The 27,386-nt window shown below is 41.9% G+C and overlaps 1 protein-coding gene across 4 annotated transcripts in view; it reads right to left on the bottom strand.

Moving 5' to 3' along the window:
- LATS1 (large tumor suppressor kinase 1) overlaps positions 1-26,888 on the bottom strand; it is a 67,812-nt gene extending 40,924 nt beyond the window's left edge. For 3 of the 4 annotated variants that reach the window (XM_063725052.1, XM_063725053.1, XM_054558295.2), the window contains exon 1: positions 10,760-11,243. In XM_063725052.1, the coding sequence (XP_063581122.1) occupies positions 10,760-11,107 (348 nt within the window). In that variant the 5' untranslated portion in view covers positions 11,108-11,243. Of the gene's footprint in view, positions 1-10,759; positions 11,248-26,766 lie in introns of those variants that run through there. The other variant, XM_009242355.4, reaches the window with a different exon arrangement.
- Positions 26,889-27,386: the final 498 nt, after the last annotated feature.

The following is a 27,386-nucleotide window of genomic DNA, read 5'->3' on the forward strand; positions in this document are numbered from 1 at the left end:
CCTACCTAAGGTCATTTCTCCCTTTCTTGGAAAAAGTTACTGATTTTGTTGGAAGCAGCAAGGGTTGCCATAAAAATTTTGCCATGCCTGCCTTATCTAGGTACTGGTCCTTCCTTGACCCCGTTTCCTAGGCAACAGATATGACACCTGTGCTAGAGCATGTTGCCACCAAGAAGTAAAATTTAAGATATTCATAAGAGTCCTAGCCTCTGAAATCTTTAAGACGTTGAGCTAATCGTAATTAACTGAATCGCTATCTTGCTAAAAGCATTATTATTTAGATTTTTGTTAAAACCAAATATGTGCAACTGTAAAATAATAGAAATCACCCACTAAAATTCATCAGGGAGTGTTTAATTTTAAAACTGGTTAAGTCAAGTGAACTCTGTATGTATTTATGCTATTATTACACAGCAGTAACACCTCCATTGGTAAGAAAATTAGCACCCACTACCCTTTTCCAATATTGTGGGAATCATTTTTCTTTCTTTTCTTTCTTTTTTTTTTTTTCAGACGGAGCCTCGCTGTTGCCCGGGGTTGGAGTGCAGTGGCGTGATCTCAGCTCACTACAATCTCCGCCTCCCGGGTTCAAGCAGTTCTCCTGCCTCAGCCTCCAGAGAAGCTGGCATTTACAGGCGCCCGAAAACACGCCTGGCTAATTTATATTTTTTAGTAAATATATAAAAGGTTTTGCCTTGTTGGCCAGGTTGGTCTCGAACTCCTGACCTCAAGTGATCTACCCACCTTGGCCTCCTGAAGTGCTGGCATTACCGGTGTGAGCCACCACTCCTGGCCCATATTCTTGTTAAATGCACTAGAATTTCAGCCTTGTGATTTTGGTGATTACTATGCTAACCTTTATATTTTAATATTTATTGCTATGTTTTACTATATTTCTTACAGCTGTAAAAACATCAACCAAGCATTCATTAAGTGGAGGTGTTAGTGCCAGTGTGAAAAAGAACATGCTCAAATCAGTAACTTTGGAATGGGAGTCTTTTTTTTCTTTTTCCATTAGAGACAGGGTCTTGCTCTGTTGCCCAGGCTGGAGTGCAGTGGTGCAACCACAACTCATTGCAGTCCCAATCTCTTGGGTTTGAGTGATCCTCCCACCTCAGCCTCCTAAGTTGTTGGGGACTACAAGAACATGCCACCACACCTGGCTGATTTTTAACTTTTATTTGTAGAGACAGGGTCTCACTATGTTGCCCAGGCTGGACTTGAACTCCTTGCCTCAAGCAATCCTCCTGCTTTGGCATCCCAGAGCACTGGAATTACAAGTGTGAACCATCACATCCAGCCAGAAGTCGTTTTTTCTTTTTGAGGCAGAGTCTCACTCTGTCGCCCAGGCTGGGGTGCAATGGTGTGATCTCGGCCCACTGCAACCTCCGCCTCTCAGGTTCAAGTGATGATTCTCCTTCCTCAGCCACCCAAGTAGTTGGGACTACAGGCATGCGCCACCAGGCCCAGCTAATGTTTTATTTTGTAGAGTCGGAGTTTCACCATATTGTCCAGGCTGGTCTTGAACGCCTGGCTTCAAGTGATCCACCCGCCTTGGCCTCCCAAAGTGCTAGGATACAGCTGTGAGCCACTATGCCTGGCCGGAAGTCTTATGTCATAAGAAAATATGTCCACATAATTATGCTTTTGTTTTTCATGCTTATAAGCAAAAATATACCCCAGTGATTGTATTATGTGCTCCAAGAATGCATCAATCCTATTTAACATTTATTCCTATGAGAAAATTAATCTTGAAATATTTGAGCTTTTAATTTTACAGGGTCACCAGAAACATATTCTCAAAAAAAAAGGAACTATCTTGAACTTGGCATAGCTAATAAAAAGAGTAGGTTAGGGTTTCTGAAATGATAAAAAAGAACGAAGTGAAAACTAGATAATAATTTTGAAATACCAAGTTAGGATCTTGAACAAGATAAACTCTACAATATAATGGGATGCTACCAGAATGAGTGATTCAAGGAAGTAGAAGTGGACTGACAGATTCTTTATATCACCATTGGTATAAATAATACCATACTTCTGCACTGTCTGGGAAGTGAGGTGCACCTCTGTCCAGCCACCTCACAGTCTGGGAAGTGAGGAGCGCCTCTGCCTGGCCGCCGCACCATCTGGGAAGTGAGGAGTCCTCTGCCCAGCTGCCCCACTGTCTGGGAAGTGAGGAGCGCCTCTGCCTGGCCACTGTGCAACCCTCCATGTGTGAAGTGACAGCCTTGGGTGTGATCTTTCTGCCCTCCCCAAGTTTGCATTTTGACATTAAAGTTTACTTTTTAATTAAAAAATAAGGGGGGGGAGGAGCCAAGATGGCCGAATAGGAACAGCTCCGGTCTACAGCTCCCAGCGCGAGCGACGCAGAAGACGGGTGATTTCTGCATTTCCATCTGAGGTACCGTGTTCATCTCACTAGGGAGTGCCAGACAGTGGGCGCAGGTCAGTGGGTGAGTGCACCGTGCGCCAGCCGAAGCAGGGGCGAGGCATTGACTCACTGGGGAAGCGCAAGGGGTCAGGGAGTTCCCTTTCCAGGGGTGACAGACGGCACCTGGAAAATCGGGCCACTCCCACCCGAATACTGTGCTTTTCCGACGGGCTTAGGAAACGGTGCCCCAGGAGAGTATAGCCCGCACCTGGCTCAGAGGGTCCTATGCCCACGGAGTCTCGCTGATTGCTAGCACAGCAGTCTGAGATCAAACAGCAAGTCGGCAGCGAGGCTGGGGGAGGGGCGCCCGCCATTGCCCAGGCTCGCTTAGGTAAACAAAGCAGCCGGGAAGCTCGAACTGGGTGGAGCCCACCACAGCTCAAGGAGGCCTGCCTGCCTCTGTAGGCTCCACCTCTGGGGGCAGGGCACAGACAAACAAAAAGACAGCAGTAACCTCTGCAGACTTAAATGTCCCTGTCTGACAGCTTTGAGGAGAGCAGTGGTTCTCCCAGTACACAACTGGAGATCTGAGAACGGGCTGACTGCCTCCTCAAGTGGGTCCCTGACCCCTGACCCCCGTGCAGCCTAACTGGGAGGCACCCCCCAGCAGGGGCAGACTGATATCTCACACGGCCGGCCAGGTACTCCAACAGACCTGCAGCTGAGGGTCCTGTCTGTTAGAAGGAAAACTAACAGAAAGGACATCCACACCAAAAACCCATCTGTACATCACCATCATCAAAGACCAAAAGTAGATAAAACCACAAAGATGGGGAAAAAACAGAGCAGAAAAACTGGAAACTCTAAAAAGCAGAGTACCTCTCCTCCTCCAAAGGAACGCAGTTCCTCACCAGCAACGGAACAAAGCTGGACGGAGAATGACTTTGATGAGCTGAGAGAAGAAGGCTTCAGACGATCAAATTACTCCGAGCTACAGGAGGATATTCAAACCAAAGGCAAAGAAGTTGAAAACTTTGAGAAAAATTTAGAAGAATGTATAACTAGAATAACCAATACAGAGAAGTGCTTAAAGGAGCTGATGGAGCTGAAAACCAAGGCTCGAGAACTACGTGAAGAATGCAGAAGCCTCAGGAGCCGATGCGATCAAATGGAAGAAAGGGTATCAGCCCTGGAAGATGAAATGAATGAAATGAAGCGAGAAGGGAAGTTTAGAGAAAAAAGAATAAAAAGAAACGAGCAAAGCCTCCAAGAAATGTGGGACTATGTGAAAAGACCAAATCTACATCTGATTGGTGTACCTGAAAGTGACGGGGAGAATGGAAACAAGTTGGAAAACACTCTGCAGGATATTATCCAGGAGAACTTCCCCAATCTAGCAAGGCAGGCCAACATTCAGATTCAGGAAATACAGAGAACGCCACAAAGATACTCCTCGAGAAGAGCAACTCCAAGACACATCATTGTCAGATTCACCAAAGTTGAAATGAAGGAAAAAATGTTAAGGGCAGCCAGAGAGAAAGGTCGGGTTACCATCAAAGGGAAGCCCATCAGACTAACAGCTGATCTCTCGGCAGAAACTCTACAAGCCAGAAGAGAGTGGGGACCAATATTCAACATTCTTAAAGAAAAGAATTTTCAACCCAGAATTTCATATCCTGCCAAACTAAGCTTCATAAGTGAAGGAGAAATAAAATACTTTACAGACAAGCAAATGCTGAGAGATTTTGTCACCACCAGGCCTGCCCTAAAAGAGCTCCTGAAGGAAGCGCTAAACATGGAAAGGCACAACCGGTACCAGCCACTGCAAAATCATACCGAAATGTAAAGACCATCGAGACTAGGAAGAGACTGCATCAACTAACGAGCAAAATAACCAGCTAACATCATAATGACAGGATCAGATTCACACATAATAATATTAACTTTAAATGTAAATGGACTAAATGCTCCAATTAAAAGACACAGACTGGCAAATTGGATAAAGACTCAAGACCCATCAGTGTGCTGTATTCAGGAAACCCATCTCACGTGCAGAGACACACATAGGCTCAAAATAAAAGGATGGAGGAAGATCTACCAAGCAAATGGAAAACAAAAAAAGGCAGGGGTTGCAATCCTAGTCTCTGATAAAACAGACTTTAAACCAACAAAGATCAAAAGAGACAAAGAAGGCCATTACATAATGGTAAAGGGATTAATTCAACAAGAAGAGCTAACTATCCTAAATATATATGCACCCAATACAGGAGCACCCAGATTCATAAAGCAAGTCCTGAGTGACCTACAAAGAGACTTAGACTCCCACACATTAATAATGGGAGACTTTAATACCCCACTGTCAACATTAGACAGATCAACGAGACAGAAAATCAACAAGGATACCCAGGAATTGAACTCAGCTCTGCACCAAGCGGACCTAATAGACATCTACAGAACTCTCCACCCCAAATCAACAGAATATACATTTTTTTCAGCACCACACCACACCTATTCCAAAATTGACCATATACTTGGAAGTAAAGCTCTCCTTAATAAATGTAAAAGAACAGAAATTATAACAAACTATCTCTCAGATCACAGTGCAATCAAGCTAGAACTCAGGATTAAGAATCTCACTCAAAACCGCTCAACTACATGGAAACTGAACAACCTGCTCCTGAATGACTACTGGGTACATAACGAAATGAAGGCAGAAATAAAGATGTTCTTTGAAACCAACGAGAACCAAGACACAACATACCAGAATCTCTGGGATGCATTCAAAGCAATGTGTAGAGGGAAATTTATAGCACTAAATGCCCACAAGAGAAAGCAGGAAAGATCCAAAACTGACACCCTAACATCACAATTAAAAGAACTAGAAAAGCAAGAGCAAACACATTCAAAAGCTAGCAGAAGGCAAGAAATAACTAAAATCAGAGCAGAACTGAAGGAAATAGACACACAAACAACCCTTCAAAAAATAAATGAATCCAGGAGCTGGTTTTTTGAAAGGATCAACAAAATTGATAGACCGCTAGCAAGATTAATAAAGAAAAAAAGAGAGAAGAATCAAACAGATGCAATAAAAAATGATAAAGGGGATATCACCACCGATCCCACAGAAATACAAACTACCATCAGAGAATATTACAAACACCTCTACGCAAATAAACTAGAAAATCTAGAAGAAATGGATAAATTCCTCAACACATACACCCTCCCAAGACTAGACCAGGAAGAAGTTGAATCTCTGAATAGACCAATAACAGGAGCTGAAATTGTGGCAATAATCAATAGTTTACCAACCAAAAAAAGTCCAGGACCAGATGGGTTCACAGCCGAATTCTACCAGAGGTACAAGGAGGAGCTGGTACCATTCCTTCTGAAACTATTCCAATCAATAGAAAAAGAGGGAATCCTCCCTAACTCATTTTATGAGGCCAGCATCATCCTGATACCAAAGCCTGGCAGAGACACAACAAAAAAAGAGAATTTTAGACCAATATCCTTGATGAACATTGATGCAAAAATCCTCAATAAAATACTGGCAAACAGAATCCAGCAGCACATCAAAAAGCTTATCCACCATGATCAAGTGGGATTCATCCCTGGGATGCAAGGCTGGTTCAATATACGCAAATCAATAAATGTAATCCAGCATATAAACAGAACCAAAGACAAAAACCACATGATTATCTCAATAGATGCAGAAAAGGCCTTTGACAAAATTCAACAACCCTTCATGCTAAAAAGTCTCAATAAATTAGGTATTGATGGGACGTATCTCAAAATAATAAGAGCTATTTATGACAAACCCACAGCCAATATCATACTGAATGGGCAAAAACTGGAAGCATTCCCTTTGAAAACTGGCACAAGACAGGGATGCCCTCTCTCACCACTTCTATTCAACATAGTGTTGGAAGTTCTGGCCAGGGCAATTAGGCAAGAGAAGGAAATCAAGGGTATTCAATTAGGAAAAGAGGAAGTCAAATTGTCCCTGTTTGCAGATGACATGATTGTATATCTAGAAAACCCCATTGTCTCAGCCCAAAATCTCCTTAAGCTGATAAGCAACTTCAGCAAAGTCTCAGGATACAAAATCAATGTACAAAAATCACAAGCATTCTTATACATCAATAACAGACAAACAGAGAGCCAAATCATGAGTGAACTCCCATTCACAATTGCTTCAAAGAGAATAAAATACCTAGGAATCCAACTTACAAGGGGTGTGAAGGACCTCTTCAAGGAGAACTACAAACCACTGCTCAAGGAAATAAAAGAGGATACAAACAAATGGAAGAACATTCCATGTTCATGGGTAGGAAGAATCAATATCATGAAAATGGCCATCCTTCCCAAGGTAATTTACAGATTCAATGCCATCCCCATCAAGTTACCAATGACTTTCTTCACAGAATTGGAAAAAACTACTTTAAAGTTCATATGGAACCAAAAAAGAGCCCGCATCGCCAAGTCAATCCTAAGCCAAAAGAACAAAGCTGGAGGCATCACGCTACCTGACTTCAAACTATACTACAAGGCTACAGTAACCAAAACAGCATGGTACTGGTACCAAAACAGAGATATAGATCAATGGAACAGAACAGAGCCCTCAGAAATAATGCCACATATCTACAACTATCTGATCTTTGACAAACCTGACAAAAACAAGAAATGGGGAAAGGATTCCCTATTTAATAAATGGTGCTGGGAAAACTGGCTAGCCATATGTAGAAAGCTGAAACTGGATCCCTTCCTTACACCTTATACAAAAATCAATTCAAGATGGATTAAAGACTTAAATGTTAGACCTAAAACCATAAAAACCCTAGAAGAAAACCTAGGCAATACCATTCAGGACATAGGCATGGGCAAGGACTTCATGTCTAAAACACCAAAAGCAATGGCAACAAAAGCCAAAATTGACAAATGGGATCTAATTAAACTAAAGAGCTTCTGCACAGCAAAGGAAACTACCATCAGAGTGAACAGGCAGCCTACAAAATGGGAGAAAATTTTCGCAACCTACTCATCTGACAAAGGGCTAATATCCAGAATCTACAAGGAACTCCAACAAATTTACAAGAAAAAAACAAACAACCCCATCAAAAAGTGGGCGAAGGACATGAACAGACACTTCTCAAAAGAAGACATTTATGCAGCCAAAAAACACATGAAAAAATGCTCACCATCACTGGCCATCAGAGAAATGCAAATCAAAACCACAATGAGATACCATCTCACACCAGTTAGAATGGCAATCATTAAAAAGTCAGGAAACAACAGTTGCTGGAGAGGATGTGGAGAAATAGGAACACTTTTACACTGTTGGTGGGACTGTAAAGTAGTTCAACCCTTGTGGAAGTCAGTGTGGCGATTCCTCAGGGATCTAGAACTAGAAATTCCATTTGACCCAGCCATCCCATTACTGGGTATATACCCAAAGGACTATAAATCATGCTGCTATAAAGACACATGCACACATATGTTTATTGCGGCATTATTCACAATAGCAAAGACTTGGAACCAACCCAAATGTCCAACAATGATAGACTGGATTAAGAAAATGTGGCACATATACACCATGGAATACTATGCAGCCATAAAAAATGATGAGTTCACGTCCTTTGTAGGGACATGGATGAAATTGGAAATCATCATTCTCAGTAAACTATCGCAAGAACAAAAAACCAAACACCGCATATTCTCACTCATAGGTGGGAATTGAACAATGAGAACACATGGACACAGGAAGGGGAACATCACACTTCGGGGACTGTTGTGGGGTAGGGGGAGGGGGGAGGGATAGCATTGGGAGATATACCTAATGCTAGATGACGAGTTGGTGGGTGCAGCGCACCAGCATGGCACATGTATACATATGTAACTTACCTGCACGTTGCGCACATGTACCATAGAGCCTAAAGTATAATAATAATAATAATAATAATAATAATAATAATAATAATAAAAAGAAAAAAAACTTTCAGTTAAAAAAATAAAAAAATTAAAATAAAAATAAAAATCACTTTGTAAAAAAAAAAAAATTAAATTAAAATAAAATAAAATAAGATAAATAAATAACACCATACTTCATTATTTGGACAAATAGGGAATGATAAATGTCTAAATACTTTCAATAAAGCAATCATGTGACAATTTGAAATGTGTAATTACAATAAAGCTATCATTTGTGTAGTAGCACTTCAATGAAAAAAAGCACAAACATATCTTTGTAATACAAACCAATTATTGTTTTCAATTGTATTCAAATTACCAATAATGGACAGAGCATTGACCAATGCCTTAGATTTCTTAAAACTGTCTTTATTAGAAAGAACTTTTAATTACCTTAAAGGTATAGGCCATGTCACTATCCTGACTGATGGGTGGGGCGCACACATAGTAAGAGCTCCATAAATACATATTACTTACTGGGTGACTTATCTGACATAACACATTACCACTCGGGGCCTTTATAGCTATGTGATTTCATAACTTCTCTTGCTTAGCAATATGTAAAAGGAAAGAATAAGATCAATAATTATTCTTTGCCTTTTGGCTAAGGGATTAGGAAGAAAGTGCTTGGGACAATCTCCACTCAAGCCATTTCTTTAATCCTCCAAATACTAATGAGAAAAACATTATCCCAGGTTCTTCTCTCCTCCTCCTCTATTTCCTGGTCCAAATCCAGTATTTTTAGAACACTTAAGTACAAAAATGATAGAAAATAATATTAATCAAATAAGTAAATAGAATGTGCCAGAAATAAAATTTCTTTTTTTCGGCTGGGTGTGGTGGCTCATGCCTGTAATCCCAGCACTTTGGGAGGCCAAGGTGGGCGGATCACGAGGTCAGGAGTTCGAGACCAGCCTGGCCAACATGGTGAAACCCTGTCTCTACTAAAAACACAAAATTAGCTGGGCATGGTGGCACATGCCTGTAATCCCAGCTACTTGGGAGGCTGAGGCAGGAGAATTGCTTGAACTCGGGAGGCAGAGGTTACAGAGAGCTGAGATCGCGCCACTGCACTCCAGTTTGGGTGACTGAGCAAGGCTCCGTCTCAAAAAATATAAAAAATAAAAAATAAAACTTTTTTTCCTTCTAGTTTAGTTGTAAATCTCCCTTTTCAAATCATTTACTATAATGCATACTTAGGTTCTCATTTTTTAAATTAAATACAGATATATATGGAAATTCGGCCACCAAAAAAACACACAAAACAACAAAAAACAAACAGTGAAGGAATTTTAAGAGTAGTTATCTTTATACAGTGAAGCTAAATATAATTTTCAGCTTCTTCTTTACACTTTTAAATTGTTAACAGAAAATAGGTAATATTTTTGCAATCAGAAAAAACATTATTATAATTTTGAAAAATGTAATTAACTGTTTTTTTGAGATGGAGTTTCCCTCTTGTTGCCCAGGCTGGAGAGCAATGGCGCAATCTCGGCTTACTGTAACCTCTACCTCCCGGGTTCAAGCGATTATCCTGCCTCAGCCTCCCAAGTAGCTGGGATTACAGGCACGTGCCACCATGCCCAGCTAATTTTGTATTTTTAGTAGAGACAGGGTTTCACCATGTTGGTCAGGCTGGTCTGGAACTCCTGACCTCAGGTGATCCACCCACCTTGGCTTCCCAAAGGGCTGGGATTACAGGCGTGCACCACCGTGCCCGGCCTAACTTTTGATTATTCACATTTAGTTAAATTTTACATTGCCCATCTAAAATGACTCCTGATACCTAAAATATTCATGCTCACAAGGTATGTTATCATAAGAAGCAAATTCTATTAATAACCTAAATGAAATGATTAAATATACGGGTTATGAAAAAACTTCAAAATGGATTCTGAAGAGAAATATTAAAGACTTGGCAGTTAGCCTGAAGTGAAATTTTGTTAGTTTTTGTGAATTTAAGATTTGGGCCTGAGAACACAACTGCTTACATAAACTCGTAACTATAATTCTTTCTCCCTACTATAAAGTTAAATTTCATATCCTTGGAACTATCATTTCCCCAACAGCCACTTAGTTCACCAAGCTTGTATTTCACACAAACAGATGTCCTTCCCCTACCCTCACCTGTGGCTTTCTTCAACTGCACTTCCATTCTGACTTCACGACCTGGCCTTTTAAATTCCAGAAACTCCAGAATTTAGTGATACATATCACAGAAGAAACTAAAGAAATAATATCATTTTGTAACAGTAATTAATGGAATTATAAACATAACATTCTTTGCTGATAGAATACATAAATGTGTATACAGGGTTAAATTCTCCCAAAGGAAACATTTTGGCATGTTACCACCCAAAAAGTGTTACATAGCATAAGGTAAGAAGAATCCTTTCTTTTGTCTTTAAACACTCTTACCTCATCAAATCCAGCAGCTTGCAAGTCTTGAAGCATTTGTGGATTAACTTCTGAAGTACTCCGAGAAGAATTTGTTTCATTTGCAAATGGAAGCAGAGAGTTTCGAATTTCCTGCAAGGCTTTATGATGCGTCCCAAATTTGGGTGGATTTCTGACTTGTCGAGGATCTTCGGTTGACATTTTACCCATGTTATGCTCAGCCTTAGCAGCATCAGATGGTTTAGATAAATTCCTAAGGGATTCCCGAATTTCTTGTAACATTTGCCGGCTACTGCCAGTATAGTTACTGGCAGGAAAGGTCTTAGGCCTCATTTGTCTATATCCTTCTGGCTTTTCACTCCTCTTCATGAAAACATCTATATATGTAGCCCACACGAAGGACTTCTTTATTTGATAGATCCAGAGCTTTCTTCTGAGCAAAAGTGAAAATGATCCTTCAGGGAAGTCCCCAGGACTGTTAAAATTCTTTACAATATAAATAATTAACTCTATAAAAGAAAGAAAGAAAGGAAAGCTATAAAGTGGTTAATAAACCAGTGCCATGTATTAGAGGAAAAGTCCATTGATACAGGGGTTAAGAGATTCAGGTTATAGTTCTGACTCCATTAAGGATTACTCCGGGTTCAGGACAAGTTACTTAATCTCTCCATGTCTACTTCCTAGCCTATAACCTAGATTTACCTCAAATAGCAGCTATGATGATTAAAAAAAAAAAAAAAAGTTATTTAGTAAGCATACAAAGCATTTATACAAATGCCAGGGATTATTAAGTGAACAATAAAACAGGTAACCTCTTATTAACAACTTCACCTAGAGGATCAAATTTTAAATTTTACAAATCAGGCTTCAAGATTTCTTTAGAAGGGTATTGTTGCTTTAAATTTATTTTTTTATTTTTATTTTTATTTTTTGAGATGGAGTCTCACTCTGTCACCCAGACTGGAGTGCAGTGGCGTGATCTTGGCTCACTACAAACTCTGCCTCCTGGGTTCAAGCAATTCTCCTGCCTCAGCCTCCCCAATAGCTGGGATTACAGGCACCCGCCACCATGCCCAGCTAACTTTTTTTGTATTTTTAGTAGAGATGGGGTTTCGCCATGTTGGCCAGGCTGGTCTTGAACTCCTGACCTCATGATCCGCCTACCTCGGCCTCCCAAAGTGCTGGGATTACAGGTGTGAGCCACCACGCCCAGCCTTTTTTTTTTTGAGACAGAGTCTTGCTTTACCCCCCAGGCTAGAGTGCAGGAGTGTAGTGGTGCGACCTTGGCTCACTGCAACCTCCGCCTCTCAGGTTCAAGTGATTCTCATGCCTCAGCATCCCAAGAAGCTGTGATTACAGGCGTCTGCCACCACGCCCAGCTAATTTTTGTATTGTTTAGTAGAGATGGGGTTTCACTATGTTGGCCAGGCTGGTCTCGAACTCCTGGCCTCAAGTGATTCACCTGCCTTGGCCTCCCAAAGTGCTGGGATTGCAGGCTTGAGCCACTGCACTCCTCCGCTTTAAAAAGATTTTTAAACCACTATTCCAGAAGGTCCCTTTATGCTTCAAAAACCGATGCCTGAGTTTATTTTCCAAGCTATGAACTAGGACTCTGATATGGTTTGGATCTGTGTCCCCACCAAATCTCATGTCGAACTTTAGTCCCCACTGTTGAAGGTGGGGTCTGGTAGGAGGTGGTTGGATCTTGTGGATGAATCTCATGAATGGCTTAGCTGGATATACAGTACTCCTGTGAGTACTAGAAAAGCACAGCACTTGTAATGGAAAGCAACAACAAAAAATGAGATTCAAGTACTTGTTCAGGGGCCAGGCATGGTGGCTCAGGCCTATAATCACAGCACTTGGGAGGCCAAGAAGGGAGGACTGCTTGAGCTCAGGAATTTGAAACCAGCCTGCGCAACATAGGGAGACCCTGTCTACATTAAAAAAAAAAAAAATTACTTGTTCTGTTAATTAGTAGCAATGTGGACTTGGGCATTTAATTCTCTGAAACTGACTCCTGAGACATAAAGTGGTTATCAACATCTAATAAACTGAACTAGGATTAAGAGGAACAATGCAACACAAGTAAAGGAATATACACACAAGTATGTAAAGATGTAGGCTGTTCCTTGCAACATCATTTATAACAGCAAAAGTTGACACCAGTCTAGATGTTCATCAGTGGAGGACTGTTCAAGTAATTCATAGTACATTTATATAATATACATCTAAGTCAAAAAGAATGATGCAGTTCTTTTTTTTTTGAGATGGAGTTTCACTCTTGTTCCCCAGGCTGGAGTGCAATGGCACGATCTTGGCCCACTGCAACCTCCACCTCCCGGGTTCAAGTGATTCTCCTGCCTCAGCCTCCCGAATAGCTGGGATTACAGGCATGCACCACCATGCCCAGCTAATTTTGTATTTTTGGTAGAGACGGGATTTATCCATGTTGGTCAGGCTGGTCTCGGACTCCCGACCTCAGGTAATCCGCCCACCTCAGCCTCCCAAAGTGCTGGGATTACAGGCGTGAGCCACTGTGGCCGGCAGAATGATGTAGTTCTATATAATATACAGACATAAACAGATACCCAAATGTATCCTAAGCAAAAAAAGCAAATTCACCATACTGTATATAAAACTAACCTATTTTCTGTTCTAAAATTAGATTACAATTTATTGCTGTGAAAATATGCTAAAAAACACTTTAAATGGGTAAACGTAGGGTTTGTTTTTTTTTTTCTTTTGAGACAGGGTCTCATTCTGTTGCTCAGGCTGGAGTACAGTGGTTTGATCACAGCTCACTGCAGCCTCAACCTCCTGTGCTCATGTGATCCTCCTGCCTAAGCCTCCCAAGTAGCTGGGAATGCAGGAAGATACCACCCTGCCCAGCTAATTTGTTAATTTTTTGTAAAACAAAGTCTCCCTATGTTGCTCAGGCTGGTCTTGAACTCCTGGGTTCAAGTGCTCAGGTAAGCCTCCTGCCTCAGCCTCCCAAAGTGGTGGGATTACAGGCATGAGCCACCCCACCTAGCCTGAGTAAACTTTATAGTATATAAATTGTATGTTAATAGAGCTGTTAAAAATATTCCCATTTTTAATTTTTTAAAATTTATATTTATAGAAATTAATTATATACACACACACATATTTGTAGCATGCTTGAGACATGACGAAGCCCTGTAGCAGCTACTAGAGGTAGTTTCCTGATGACTTCACCTCATAAATCAGTGCTCTCATGGCACAATTGCTAAATTAGCTATGAATCAAACTCTATGACAAGCAGCTCACATTTTTCCACTTTAAAAAAAAAAAGATGAACTTTTTCATTGCCTGAAAATTACACATATTCTATCTATAATATAATAATACATGAATAATATAATTATTTTGTAAATGAAATTAGGATGGACATACCATGTGCTTTTTATGAAGGAAGCTGGTCCCTAAAGCATTTTCTTTTCTAAGCTTTCCCAAAATATTAATTTAATAGCTTACTAATGAGTTTTTCTAAGCTTAGCATTTAGCTCACCAGTCTAAAGTTTGCAGAATTCACCTCTGGCCCTTTCTAAAAGTGAAGATACTTTCTATATTAGGTCTTCCGAAACCTATCATTTCTCCATGATCAAGGATTAACACTGTTGTGGAATCTTACATGTCAGTTCTTTTAGTATCTGGATTGCAATTCATTTATAGGATCTAGGTATTCTTTCAATATCTCATTTATTTTGGGTTTCAACTGTAAGTTAATCATCACTTTATTATTATTGTTATTTTACCGTTTCCAAGATCATCCTGAGAGAGAGAGAGAAAAAAAAAAAAAAGAAAAGAAACATAGTTTTGCTTCTGTCAAAATATTTGCTTCCATTTCCCTATAATGGGATCCGGTCACCAGTAGGTAGGCAAAAATATTTGAACTTACAAATGCAGGTAACTTGCCCCTTCTTTCTGCTGTTAAAAAAATACAGCTTGCATCCTTATTGAAAAATTCAAGTATTTATATAAATATATACAGCAGAAAAAAAGCAGAAGTCCCTCATAATTCACCTTCCTCAAGAGTGAGAATCACTGTAGTGGGCTGAATAATGGCCTCTCCAAAGATATTCCTGAGCCAGGCATGGTGGCTCACGCCTATAATCCCAGCACTTTGGGAGGCCAAGGTGGGTGGACCACCTGAGGTCGGGAGTTTGAGACCAGCCTGACCAACATGGAGAAACCCTGTCTCTACTAAAAATACAAAATTAGCTGGGCGTGGTGGCACATGCCTGTAATCTCAGCTACTCGGGAGGCTGAGGCAGGAGAATCGCTTGAACTCGGGAGGTGGAGGTTGTGGTGAGCCGAGATCGCGCCATTGCACTCCAGCCTGGGCAAGAAGAGTGAAACCCGAGATCGCGCCATTGCACTCCAGCCTCGGCAACAAGAGTGAAACCCGGTCTCAAAAAAAAAAAGAAAAACATATTCCTGGCTTATGCCTGTGATCCCAACACTTTGGGAGGCCAAAGTGGGAGGTCACTTGAGCTCAGGAGTTCAAGACCAGCCTGGGTGGACAACATGGCAAAACCCCATCTCCACAAATACTACAAAAAACGAGCTGAGTGTGGCAGTGTGTGTGACTGTAGTACCGGCTGCTCAGGAGACTGAGGTGGGAGGATCACTTGAGTCCAGGAGGTAGAGGCTACAGTGAGCCATGACTGTGCCACTGCACTCCAGCCTAGGAGAGACAGTGAGACCCTGTCTCAAAAAAAAAAAAAAGATATTCCCCCTCCTAATCTTCTCTGGAACTTGTAAATGTTATCTTATTTGGAAAAAGGGATGCTGCAGATGTGATTAAGGATTTTGAGATTAAGTGATTGTCATGGATTAACAGAGTAAGTCCCACATGCAATTACAAGTGCCCTTTTGAGAGGTAGAAGGAGGTCTGATTCACACAGAAAAAGGAAGGCAATGTGATGATGAAGTCAGAAGCCAAGGATGTCAGCAGCCAACAGAAGCTGGAAGTGGCAAGGGACAGCTTCTCTCCTAGAGCCTCTGGAGGAAAACTGGCCTTGCTAATGCCTTGATTTTAGACTTCTGGCCTCCACAACTGTGAGAGGATAAATTTATGTTGTTTTAAGCCATCAGGTTTATAGTGATTTGTTACATAAGACACAGGAAACTAATAATAATCACTATTAATACTGAATATTCTAACATATACTACTATTAAACAAAAGGGGATCATAATACACAAAATTGGACATCTCATTTTTTTTTTTTTTTTTTTTTTGAAGATGGAGTCTCACTCTGTCGCCCAGGCTGGAGTGCAGTGGGGTGATCTTGGCTCACTGCAACCTCTGCCTCCCTGGTTCAAGCAATTCTCCTGCCTCAGCCTCCTGAGTAGCCAGGATCACAGGTGCGCACCACCACGCCAGGCTAATTTTTGTATTTTTAGTAGAGATGGGGTTTCACCATGTAGGTCAGGCTGGTCTCGAACTCCTGACCTCGTGATCCGCCTGCCTTGGCCTCCCAAAGTGCTGGGATTACAGGTATGAGCCACTGCGCCCAGCCGGACATCTCATTCTTTTACATAATCATGGCGAATTATGAGAAGACAATGGGGTCTGGGGGTTTACACCTGTAATCCCAATACTTTCTCGGAGGTCCAGGTGGGAGGATCACTTGAGGCAAGGAGTTCAAGACAAGAAGAGAATGTATTGCTGTCCAAATTTATCTTATCTTACCTTTTCCCCCCATCGCATTTCATGAGATTTACATTCCATGCAGTATACATTAGAAAACGCTGGACTAGAGAAATTCATTCTAGTCTTATACTCTGATGTAACTCCTAACATTGAGTGCACAAAGGTCAGAGAAAGGACTGAGTTCCGGTATATCTGTAACAATGTGTTTTAGGTTTAAATAACTGAAAACTTATTTTAAGCATATTTCTATCATCTACATGTTGAAAATACTTGTGGATAAAATAAATAATGCCTGGAATTTATTTCATAATAATTTGGTTGTATGCTGAAGGGGTTGGGGATATAAATGAGACAAAAGTTATCATTTGTTGAAAACTGTTGTAGCTGAGTAATGGGTATATGAGGGTTCACTGTACTAGTCTCTTTCTTCTTATTATTTATTTTCTAGAGACAGGGGCTCACCATGTTGCCCAGGCTAGTCTTGAACTCCTGGCATCAAGCAATCCTACTGCCTTGGCCTTTCTCTTTACTTTTGTGTATTCTTGAAGTTTTCCAAAATAGAGAGTTAAAAAAGAAAAAAAAAAGGAAAGGAAATGACTGGATCCTAGAATGGTTCTGCTACAAATTCTTATTTAAATATATGCAATTAAAATACGCAGGATTTATTTTAAAGAAACTATTATTTCTATCAAACAATATCACTTCATTTATCAGGGGAAATAGCAGAAGCATTACATTTGAATATTCATTTCTATTTTAATTGTACGAGACCAGCCTGGTCAATATGGTGAAACCCCGTCTCTACTAAAAATACACAAATTAGCCGGGCGTGGTGGCAGGCACCTGTAGTCCCAGCTACTTGGAAGGCTGAGGCAGGAGAATCGCTTGAACCACAGAGGCAGAGGTTGCAGTGAGCCGAGACTGCACCACTGCACTCCAGCCTGGGCGACAGAGTGAGACTCAGTCTCAAAAAAAAAAAAAATAAAATAAAAATTTTCAATTGTAAGATAATCTAAATCTTTTTATTTCAAAAGCGCTGAAATGGAGGAATTGTGTATATCTTTAGCCAATTGCTTTTGGTAAATATACTGTGGCAGAGACTATATTCACATACAGTACTCGACTCCATTTCCCAGATTTGGCCAAAGCTGGATGAGCAGATGTAACATATCTCAATTCTGGACTGAGGCAGTTAAAAGTCACTTTGCTTCGGTTTTCCTGCTTTAATGACAATGTAGGTTACATTCTGAGATGGTGGCTTGACAATATGGAAGGAAGGTGGATCCCTAAGCCACTGCATGGAGAACCCTACTGACTCCCACTGAACTCTGAGCAAGAGAAACATTTCTGTTGTGTTAAGCCATTGATATTTGGGGATTTGTTACCACAAAACAGCCAAATAATACTGTGAAAATAGACAAAGACTGCCCAGACGGAAACAAACAGAGGCTATTTAATCAGATCTTACTATATAGGTAGGGAGTCAGCCACTGTCAACTTGTGCTTGGCAAAGATTCAAAGGCAAGTAGGGGAGTGGGAAATCTTTATACTAAAAAAAGGGGGAAGACTTCAGGTATGCTCTGATTGTAGGTTGTTGGCATGGGAAACTGGAGGTGGGCTAACTGGTGTAAACCAAAAATAAAATTCTAAGTCCCTCAACCATCTCAATGAACCCCTCCTCTCAGCCAAGAGCATTTGAAAGTTAACCTGAAAAACTAGTTCCAGCCATGATGGGAAGTGGGGTTTGGCCATATCTCATTATTCCCTCCTCCCTTTTGGAATTCAGGCACAGCTGACCAGCATTAACATTAAAACAAATCTTAAGACTGACAAAACAGACTCTCTGTAGCAATAAGATACCCAATTCCAGCCTGACTCTAGCATAGTATCACATGACAGATGGCAGGCCCTGAAAGAAATCCAAGTATTTGACCCCAAATTATGTTTCTTTGCCATATCTTCAAACAGTCCTGCAAAGCTGTCTCTTGTGGGGAAAATCTACATTCTGAAGATAATTCCCTTCCTTTCTCAGGCCTTTTGCCTGATCCAGGAGAGAATCAACCCTGATAAGAAACATTTACAATATATTATCTCTGAAGCCTGCCACCTGGAGGCTTCCTTCACATAATGGGAACTTTGGTCTCCACAACCCCTTACCTTAACTCAGACATTCCTTCCTATTGATTCTATCTGCATAATGAGAACCCTGGTCTCCACAACCCCTTATCTTTTTTTTTTTTTTTTAGACGGAGTCTGACTCTGTTGCCCAGGCTGGAATGCAGTGGCTTGATCTTGGCTCACCACAATCTCCGCCTCCCAGGTTCAAGTGATTCTCCTGCCTCAGCCTCCTGAGTAGCTGGGATTATAGGCGTGTGCTACCATGCCTAGCTAATTTTTGTATTTTCAGTAGAGATGGGGTTTCACTATGTTGGCCAGGCTGGTCTCGAACTCCTGACCTCGTGATCTACCTGCCTCGGCTTCCCAAGGTGTTGGGATTACAGGTGTGAGCCACTGTGCCTGGCCACAACCCCTTATCTTAACCTAGATACTCCCTTCTATTGATTCTAGGTCTTTAGACAGTAACAACTCTTTCAACCAACTGCCAATCAGAAAATCTGTGAATCTACCTATGACCTGGAAGCCATCTGCTTCAAGGTGTCTTCCTTTCTGGACCTAATCAATGTACATCTTACATATACTGATTGATGTCTTATGTCTCCCTAAAATGTATAAAACCAAGCTGTAGTCTGATCACCTTGGGCACATGTTCTCAGGAGCTCCTGAGGGCTGTGTCATCGGGCAATGGCCACTCATATTTGGCTTAGAATAGATCTCTTAAAATATTTTACAGAGTTTGACTCTTCGTCGACACTGGAAGCAGGGTATCCTATGTGGTTGATTTGGAAAGCATATTTGGCTTTCTCTGAGTTGTCCCGAATTGGAAGTAGGCACAAAAATTACGGAAGCTGGCAATTACTGACCAAGTCCTGACTGTTTGGGCCTATTGCTACATAGGTCATGGGTCAGAGTTCTAGTTTTATATATGATCTGGCCATCGTCCAACTGTATATTCAGTGTTTCATTATCCTAATACAGAAAACTGGTACCTGGAAGTGAGGTGCTGCTACAATAAAAACCTTTGCAGTCCTGCCTTAGTGATACTGCCTTAGTGGTCAGATTGAGGGCTGAGAGGAAACAGATACCGGAGGCTGGAAAGATGGAGGATCATGTTTTATAGTGGCAAAATATCTGGTAAAGCTGTTGCCTATAATAACTTTTCATACAACTACAAGGTCAGTGAACATACAAAGAGGCTACTGACCTTGTAGTCTTATAAGAGTTTGGTAAAGAGGATTTTGGAAGTGAATATTGGCTGCTATTAGATATTTAGCAAATATCATAAGTAAATGATGAGTTCAAGAAGGAAGTAGCAGATTTGAAAGCAAAAACAGAATAGAATAGAAAAAGTTCAGAAATTTAAAGCCTTGAAGGATTGGAAAAGCAGCTTGCATTTAGACCCTTAGACCCCTAGAGGCAGGATTAAAAGACTGAGCACAGATGCCCACTGAAACCCCTTAGCTAACTAGTGCTTCTGTGGTTAAGACCATATTAAACATGTAGCCTTCCCGTCAAACCTAATAGCCTCAAACAACCAAATGAGAGGAGGAGGAATAGACGCTCTTAAATCTTTGGATGAGTTTACCAATACAGGTGAACTTCGACTGTGGTTACTGACACATAGAACTGATGGAAACCAAACAGATCGGAAGACGCTTACTAACTTTAAAGAAACTGTTTTGTTTAAAAAAAAAATCTTTTGGCCGGGCGCGGTGCCTCATGCCTGTAATTCCAGCACTTTGGGAGGCCAAGGCAGGCGGATCACGAGGTCAGGAGTTTGAGACCAGCCTGGCCAATACGGTGAAACCTCATTTCTACTAAAAAATACAAAAATTAGCTGGGCGTGGTGGCATGTGCCCGTAGTCCCAGCTACTCAGGAGGCTGAGGCAGAAGAATTGCTTGAACCTGGGAGGCGGAGGTTGCAGTGAGCTGAGATTGTGCCACTGCACTCTAGCCTGGGTGACAGGGTGAGACTCCATCTCAAAAAACAAAAAGAATTTTTTTTTTTCTTAAATCATCTCAAGTTCATACTAAAAAAATCTTTTTGTCTATTCAAAATTTAAAACCCTCGGGCCCCCAACTTCTATGAGCAATAAGCTAGTTGAAAAAGATTTGTATGTTCCAAAGGGAAGGTACACTACACACTTCACAGGTGGTCAAGGATGATCATTAAAACAACGGATGGGAGAGTTCCTTCCAAATAAATCAGGGTCCAAACTCCCCTACCTCCAGGGCTGGTTGCTTACACAGAAGCTGCCTAGGAGATTTCAGATTATAGATCAGCATTTGCTGCTTATCTCCCATTATTCTCTTTTTCTAGGAAGAGCGCTTACTGTGGCCCTTGTGTACTGCGGTGAGTAAGGGGAAGAGAAAAGGAAGGGAGATAGAGAGGAGACACAGTGAGTGACAGAAGAGAGAGTGCGCACACACGCAGCACACAGGACACATTACTTCACAGGTCCCTGGACCAAGAGGAACCATATCTGGACCTGATTAAGAGATTATTGGGCATGTGGACCATAGGACCCATGAATCTTGGCTCTATCGCTATTCAGGGCCCAATTTCTTAGCAAAAGAATAACATAATACTGTGACCATCTTTCCACAGTTAGGTGTCATGTTTCTTTCATTTATTTATTGATTGATTCATTGATTTTGAGATGGAGTTTCGCTTGTCACCCAGGCTGGAGTGCAATGGCGTGATCTCGACTCACAGCAACCTCCACCTCCCGGGTTCAAGCAATTCTCCTGCCTCAGCCTCCCAAGCAGCTGGGATTACAGGCCATGTGCCACCACACCCGGTTAATTTTCTATTTTTAGTAGAGACGGAGTTTCTCCATGTTGGTCAGGCTGGTCTCGAACTCCCGACCTCAGGTAACCGCCCACCTTGGCCTCCCAAAGTGCTGGGATTACAGGCGCGAGCCACTGCGCCGAGCCATATATCTTCTATTCTCTCTTTTCTAATAGAGATGAGGGTCTCGCTATGTTGATGAGGCTGGTCTCAAACTCCTGGCCTCAAGCAATCCTCCCATCTTGGCCTCCCAAAGTGCTGGGATTACAGGTGTGAGCCAAGGCCAGTATCATGTTTGTTTGATTCTAAGCATGCTTTTCTACATTTTAATATTTCTAAAATTTAGGGCCGGGTGCAGTGGCTCATGCCTGTAATTCCAAAACTTTTGGAGGCTGAAGTGGGCGGATCTCTTGAGCCCAGGTGTTTGAGACTAGCCTAGGCAACAAAGTGAGACCCTATCTCTACAAAAAATAGAAAAAATCAGCCAAGTATGTTGGTGTGCACCTGCAGTCCCAGCTACTGGAGAGACTGAGGTGGGTGGATCAACTGAGCCCAGGAGGTCGAGGCTGCAGTGGGCCGTGATTGTGCCACTACACTCCAGCCTGGGCATCAGAGCAAAACTGTCCCAGAAAAAATAAATAAATAAATAAATTTAGTATATCTTAAGATCAACCCTTGGGCCCCCAACTTCTATGAGCAATAAGCTAGCTGAGAAAGATGTGTACCTTCCAACAAGAGAATACTCACCCAACACACACTTCACAGGTGGCCAAGGATGATAATTAAAACAATGGATGAGAGTTCCTTCCAAATAAATCAAGGTCCAACCTCCCCTCCAAAGCACAGAAGTTCTAGAGTAGCAGTCATTGCACATGCCTAACTTAACCATACATAAAAGTCGAAATCTCTGTTACCTCAATTGTATTATTTTCTTTTTTTTTTTTTTTTTGAGACAGAGTCTCCCTCTGTTGCCCAGGCTGGAGTGCAATGGTGCCATCTCGGCTCACTACAACCTCCGCCTCCCGGGTTCAAGCAATTCTCCTGCCTCAGTCCCCCAGGTAGCTGGGATTACAGGTGCTCGCCACCACACCCGGCTAATTTTTTGTATTTTTAGTAGAGACGAGGTTTCACCATGTTGCCCAGGCTGGTCTCGAATGCCTGACCTCGGGTGATCCACCTGCCTTGGCCTCTCAAAGTGCTGCGATTACAGGTGTGAGCCACCATACCCAGACAATTGTAATATTTTCATTGGCAGCATCATATATGATGCTCAAAATGTTTTTTCTTTTTTTCTGTTTTTTTTTTTTTTTTTTTGAGAAGGAGTTTCTCTAGTTTCTCTCTTGTTGCCCAGGTTGGAGTGCAATGGCGCAATCTCAGCTGACTGCAACCTCTGCCTCCCGGGTTCAAGCGATTCTCCTGCCTCAGCCTCCCAAGTAGCTGGAATTACAGGCATGTGCCACCATGTGTGGCTAATTTTTGTATTTTTAGTAGAGACGGGGTTTCACCATGTTGGCCAGGGTGGTCTTGAACTCCTGACCTCAGGTGATCCACCTGCCTCGGCCTCCCAAAGTGCTGGGATTATAGGCATGAGCCACTGCGCACGGCCTCTTTTTTTCTTTTATCATTATTACTTTTTTTTTTTTTTTTTTTTTTGTGAGACAGTCTCACTCTGTTGCCCAGGCTGGAGTGCAGTGTCATATTCTGGCTCACTGCAACCTCTGCTTTCCAAGTTCAAGTGATTCTCATGCCTCAGCCTCTGGAGTAGCTGGGACTACAGGTACCCACCCACCACCACACCCGGCTAATTTTTGTATTTTTAGTAGAGACAGGGGTTTGCCATGTTGGTCAGGTTGGTCTTGAACTCCTGACCTCATGTGATCCACCCACCTCAGCCTCTCAAAGTGCTGGGATTACAAGCATGAGCTACCACGCCCAGCTATTATTATTTTTGTAAATAGAGATGGAGATCTTGCTAGGTTGCCCAGGCTGGTCTCAAACTCCTGAATTCAAGTGTTCCTCCTGCCTCAGCCTCCCAAAATACTGGGATTACACCATGCCTGGTCCACAAAATGTTCTGAAAAGATTCCATTGTGATATAGTATTGTGCACTCAAACTGTCATTCAATAGACAATGCAATTAAACGCATAAGTAATTATTAAATTCAAGCAAGATCACAGAATTTTCAAAGGTATGACAGACTCAAAAATCTGCCAAAACTTTTGGAGTTATCTTCAGAAGAAGCTGTTTAATTTCCAGCTATAGGCAATTCAATTAAGAAGAAGAAGAAAAAAAACTAAGTAAGCAAAAAGGAAAGGAAAGCAAAACCCCAGTATTCTTCAATATACCTTAAAATTATACACACAATCATAAAGAAAATATAGGTTAAGATAATTAACTAGCATTATGAAAAGCAGCCTGTTATCATGATGTTGCATTAACTAACCAAAGTAATTCAGAAGAATCCTAGATTCTGAATGTGAATAAGGCTGAGACTCAAACTTTATTGTGACAGACGAAAATGGTATACAATTGAATGAATAAATGTATGCTATTATTAATAAAACTTTATGTTTACTTTCTTCCAGCTAAAAAATTGCTACTAAATAGATGGCTTATCTTAGATTTAGTGGTATTTCAGAATTGAGAAAGCATGATAGTTCAACCTTATTCCTTTAAATACCCTGATATTGAATTTCATCATGTAGATTTACTATTATTTATTTATTTATTTATTTATTTTTAAGACGGAGTCTCACTCTGTCGCAGGCTGGAGTGCCGTGGTGCCATCTCGGCTCACTGCAACTCGGGTTCAAGTGATTCTCCTGCCTCAGCCTTACAAGTAGCTGGGACTACAGGCACGCGCTACCACACCCAGCTAATTTTTCTATTTTTAGTAGAGATGGGGTTTCACCATGTTGGCCAGGCTGGTCTCAAACTCCAGACCTCAGGTAATCCGCCTGCCTTGGCCCCCCAAAGTGCTGGTTACAGGCATGAGCCACCGCACCCGGCTAGAGGTACTATTACTTATAAATCCCTGACTGATGGACATTTAGGTTGTTCCTCATTTTTTTGCTAATGTGAAATAATACTGCAAACTGGTAACTTCAACTATACTGGTAATATTCTTGTTCTGAGTTCAGGTGGTAAGTTCATGGATGTTCATTTTATTATGCCTCACAGTTTAATAAAATGAACATATGTATAATATACATAGAGCATATTCCTTGCACATAATGAAATTAGTTAATAAAAAAAATTGCTGTAGTAAAAATTCTTGTGCACACATTGCTGAGCATTTTTCTTAAATTCCCAGAAGTGGAATTGCTGGATCAAAGAGAATACATATTTAAAATTCTGATACTTGTCAGAATGCCTTCTAGAAAGTTATACTAATTTTATAATCCCCACAACAAGGCATGGTTAATACTGGCATTACTAAATCTCAACAATCTTTGCTGCTATGACATGTGAAAATTCAAATTATTACTAGGCAAAAAGAATTTTTAAAATAATTCTTCAAAGCAAAACTGCTTACCTTTTTAACCCACACTACGATGGGGCCAGATTCGTCTTAATTCCGATCATGTCACCTATCTACTCCATAACTTTCAATGACTTTTAACCTCATGGTTAAAGTAAGAGCTCTGGAATCAAACTGCCTGGGTATGACAAATCTCCATTTTTTTTTTTTTTTTTTTTTAAGTTCAGACCCTCACCAAAAATACAAGCATCAACAAACAAGTATCATTGATTAGTTTGTCCAACTTAGGAAAAAAAAATGGTAACATTACATAAGATTTCAAAGTGTTAACTTGGGTTGAATTAAGTTTATCAGAAAGGTACCCTGGCTGGGTGCAGTAGTGCACCTGTAGTCCCAGCTACTTGAAAGGCTGTGGTGGGAGGATTTGCTCGAGCCCAGGAGTTGGAATCCAGCGCAGGCAACATAGCGAGTTCCCATCTTTAAAGGAAACTGCATACTGACATTTTCTTCAGTTCACTTTCTAATAATTGTCGGATCAAAAGTGAAAGCAACACTGTATCTTCATGCTGAAAAATGACTGCTGTTTCTAATTGGCGAAAATGTTATTCAATGACTAAATACTTTTGTGATGTATAACAATCTCCCATTAACGTAAATAAAACATCTAAAATAACCAAATAACCAGGATTAGAACGGTTCCAAGACTATTTATATAGAACAAGGACTTGCAATAAAAACAACAAAAATAAAAACGACCTACACAATGAAAGCCAGATATTATACATTAAAAATGTAGTAGAAGTATTTTTTGGTGAGCAGCAAGGCATATTCAATCAATATTTAGGCATAGAATGTGCCATTCCAAGCATGGACCATGATCTAGTTTCTTGCAGTAGCAGCCAACTGGACTAACACAATGCTACTTCTTCTACTGTTCAAATTCCTCCACTGCCTTAGGGAATCAACTACCCCATTTTACCGTCAGAGATAAGCTTTGTTTTCGTAGCACAGAACATTCATTCCAATTATAATGTCCTACCTTTTCTTCCTCACGGAGGAAATTTGATAAAAAATTTTAACCTTCAATAAATAATTCATAAAGTTCAGACAAGTTTCATGATCGCTAACATTCAAATCCATTTCCAAAACTGGAGTTATACAATATTACTTCTGTGCATGAGATTATACTTATTGTTCACTAGATTTATGAATAACTTCTGGAGGATGATACATGTTTTAAAAGCCGTATTAACATATGAGTTGACAAACATTAAATTTTGTTCCCTTAGAAGTTGACAGAGAAGTCAGAAGGGGGATAAATCAAGTCATCTGAGAGGCATTCATTGAGCTACAAGCCATTTCAGGTTATAAAAAACACTGTTTCCTTAATTGCCGTTCCTTCATTTGCTGTATTTATATACACACTCCTACTCCATAAAGACCTTTCCATCTCTCCCACCTCTTCCAACTATGAACAGTAACCTAAAATCACACTGAACTAGACGTAAGAGACTCCCAGGATTTCTCCAAAGTATACCCAGGATCAAGGCCCTCTGGGATCCAAAGAACTGTAGCTCTTTTACTGCAATTTTCCTTCAGAACCACCTTTCCCGTTCCTTCCCTCCTGGACACCGCCGACTTGCGTGTTGGGGGTGGGGTGGGAGACAGGCCGCCAGAGAGACAGACTCAACCCAGCCAAACCTGCACCTCCGAGGCCGAAAAGCCTGGGGCTCTTCCTGCAGCACCGGGCGCGGCCAACCCTCGCTTCCCCAGGGCAGGGCTCAGCTCGGGTCAATGCAACTAGCCAAGTCAGGCCCGCAGCGTGCCGGCTCTGCCCGCCAGTCCACAGCAACGTCTGGACCCTCGCCAGCGGGGATGGGCGTGGGCCCCGGCGGCCACCGCCCCGCCAACTCGAGCACGGGAGGAGAGCACCCGCTACGCCAGCCCCGGACCCACCTGGAGGGAAGAGCAGAGCTCCTGGACAGCGGCCACGGGCCTGAGGGCGGACGCTGAGGCGGCCGGAGCCCGTCCCAGCAACCCCAAGTATCCCTGGTGGGGCAGAGCGGGGAGAGGAACGGCGGGGCTGCCGCGGGCCAGCGCGGCCCGTCGCGGGGGTCGCGAGGACCTGGCTCTCCCCTTAACACCAGGCCACCGCCGCCGCCGCCATTTTGCCTTCCACTCAGTGTCGCCGACGCCGCACTCCGCTACAGGTTTCCCGGATGTGGGCATTTCCCGGCGTCGCTTGCGCGGGGGCCGAGGACTGGGGGCTTTTGCCCGCCCGGCTGCTGAGAGGGAGCGCGCAGCCTGCGGCCTTCGCGCTTCGTTGCGTCGCGCGCCGCTCTGATCGTTAGTGAGCGTCGCCCCACGTCGCTCCCGCCTGCCCCTGCTCATACGACTCACCCGCGCCCGTGGGTTAAGGCTCTCTCCCGCCCAGCCTACTTGGTTGATTCAATCCTTTTTCCCATTGATCTATTTCTCTGGACCGAGTAGGGATGCGCATTTCACGGAGCTACGTTCTCAGAAGGGAACAACTGTGAGTTGCTGTGGGAAACCTCGCTGTGGACCTCAGAATTCGA

The sequence above is a fragment of the Pongo abelii genome, chromosome 5 (genome assembly GCF_028885655.2).
Source record: "Pongo abelii isolate AG06213 chromosome 5, NHGRI_mPonAbe1-v2.0_pri, whole genome shotgun sequence".
Taxonomy (NCBI): domain Eukaryota; kingdom Metazoa; phylum Chordata; class Mammalia; order Primates; family Hominidae; genus Pongo; species Pongo abelii.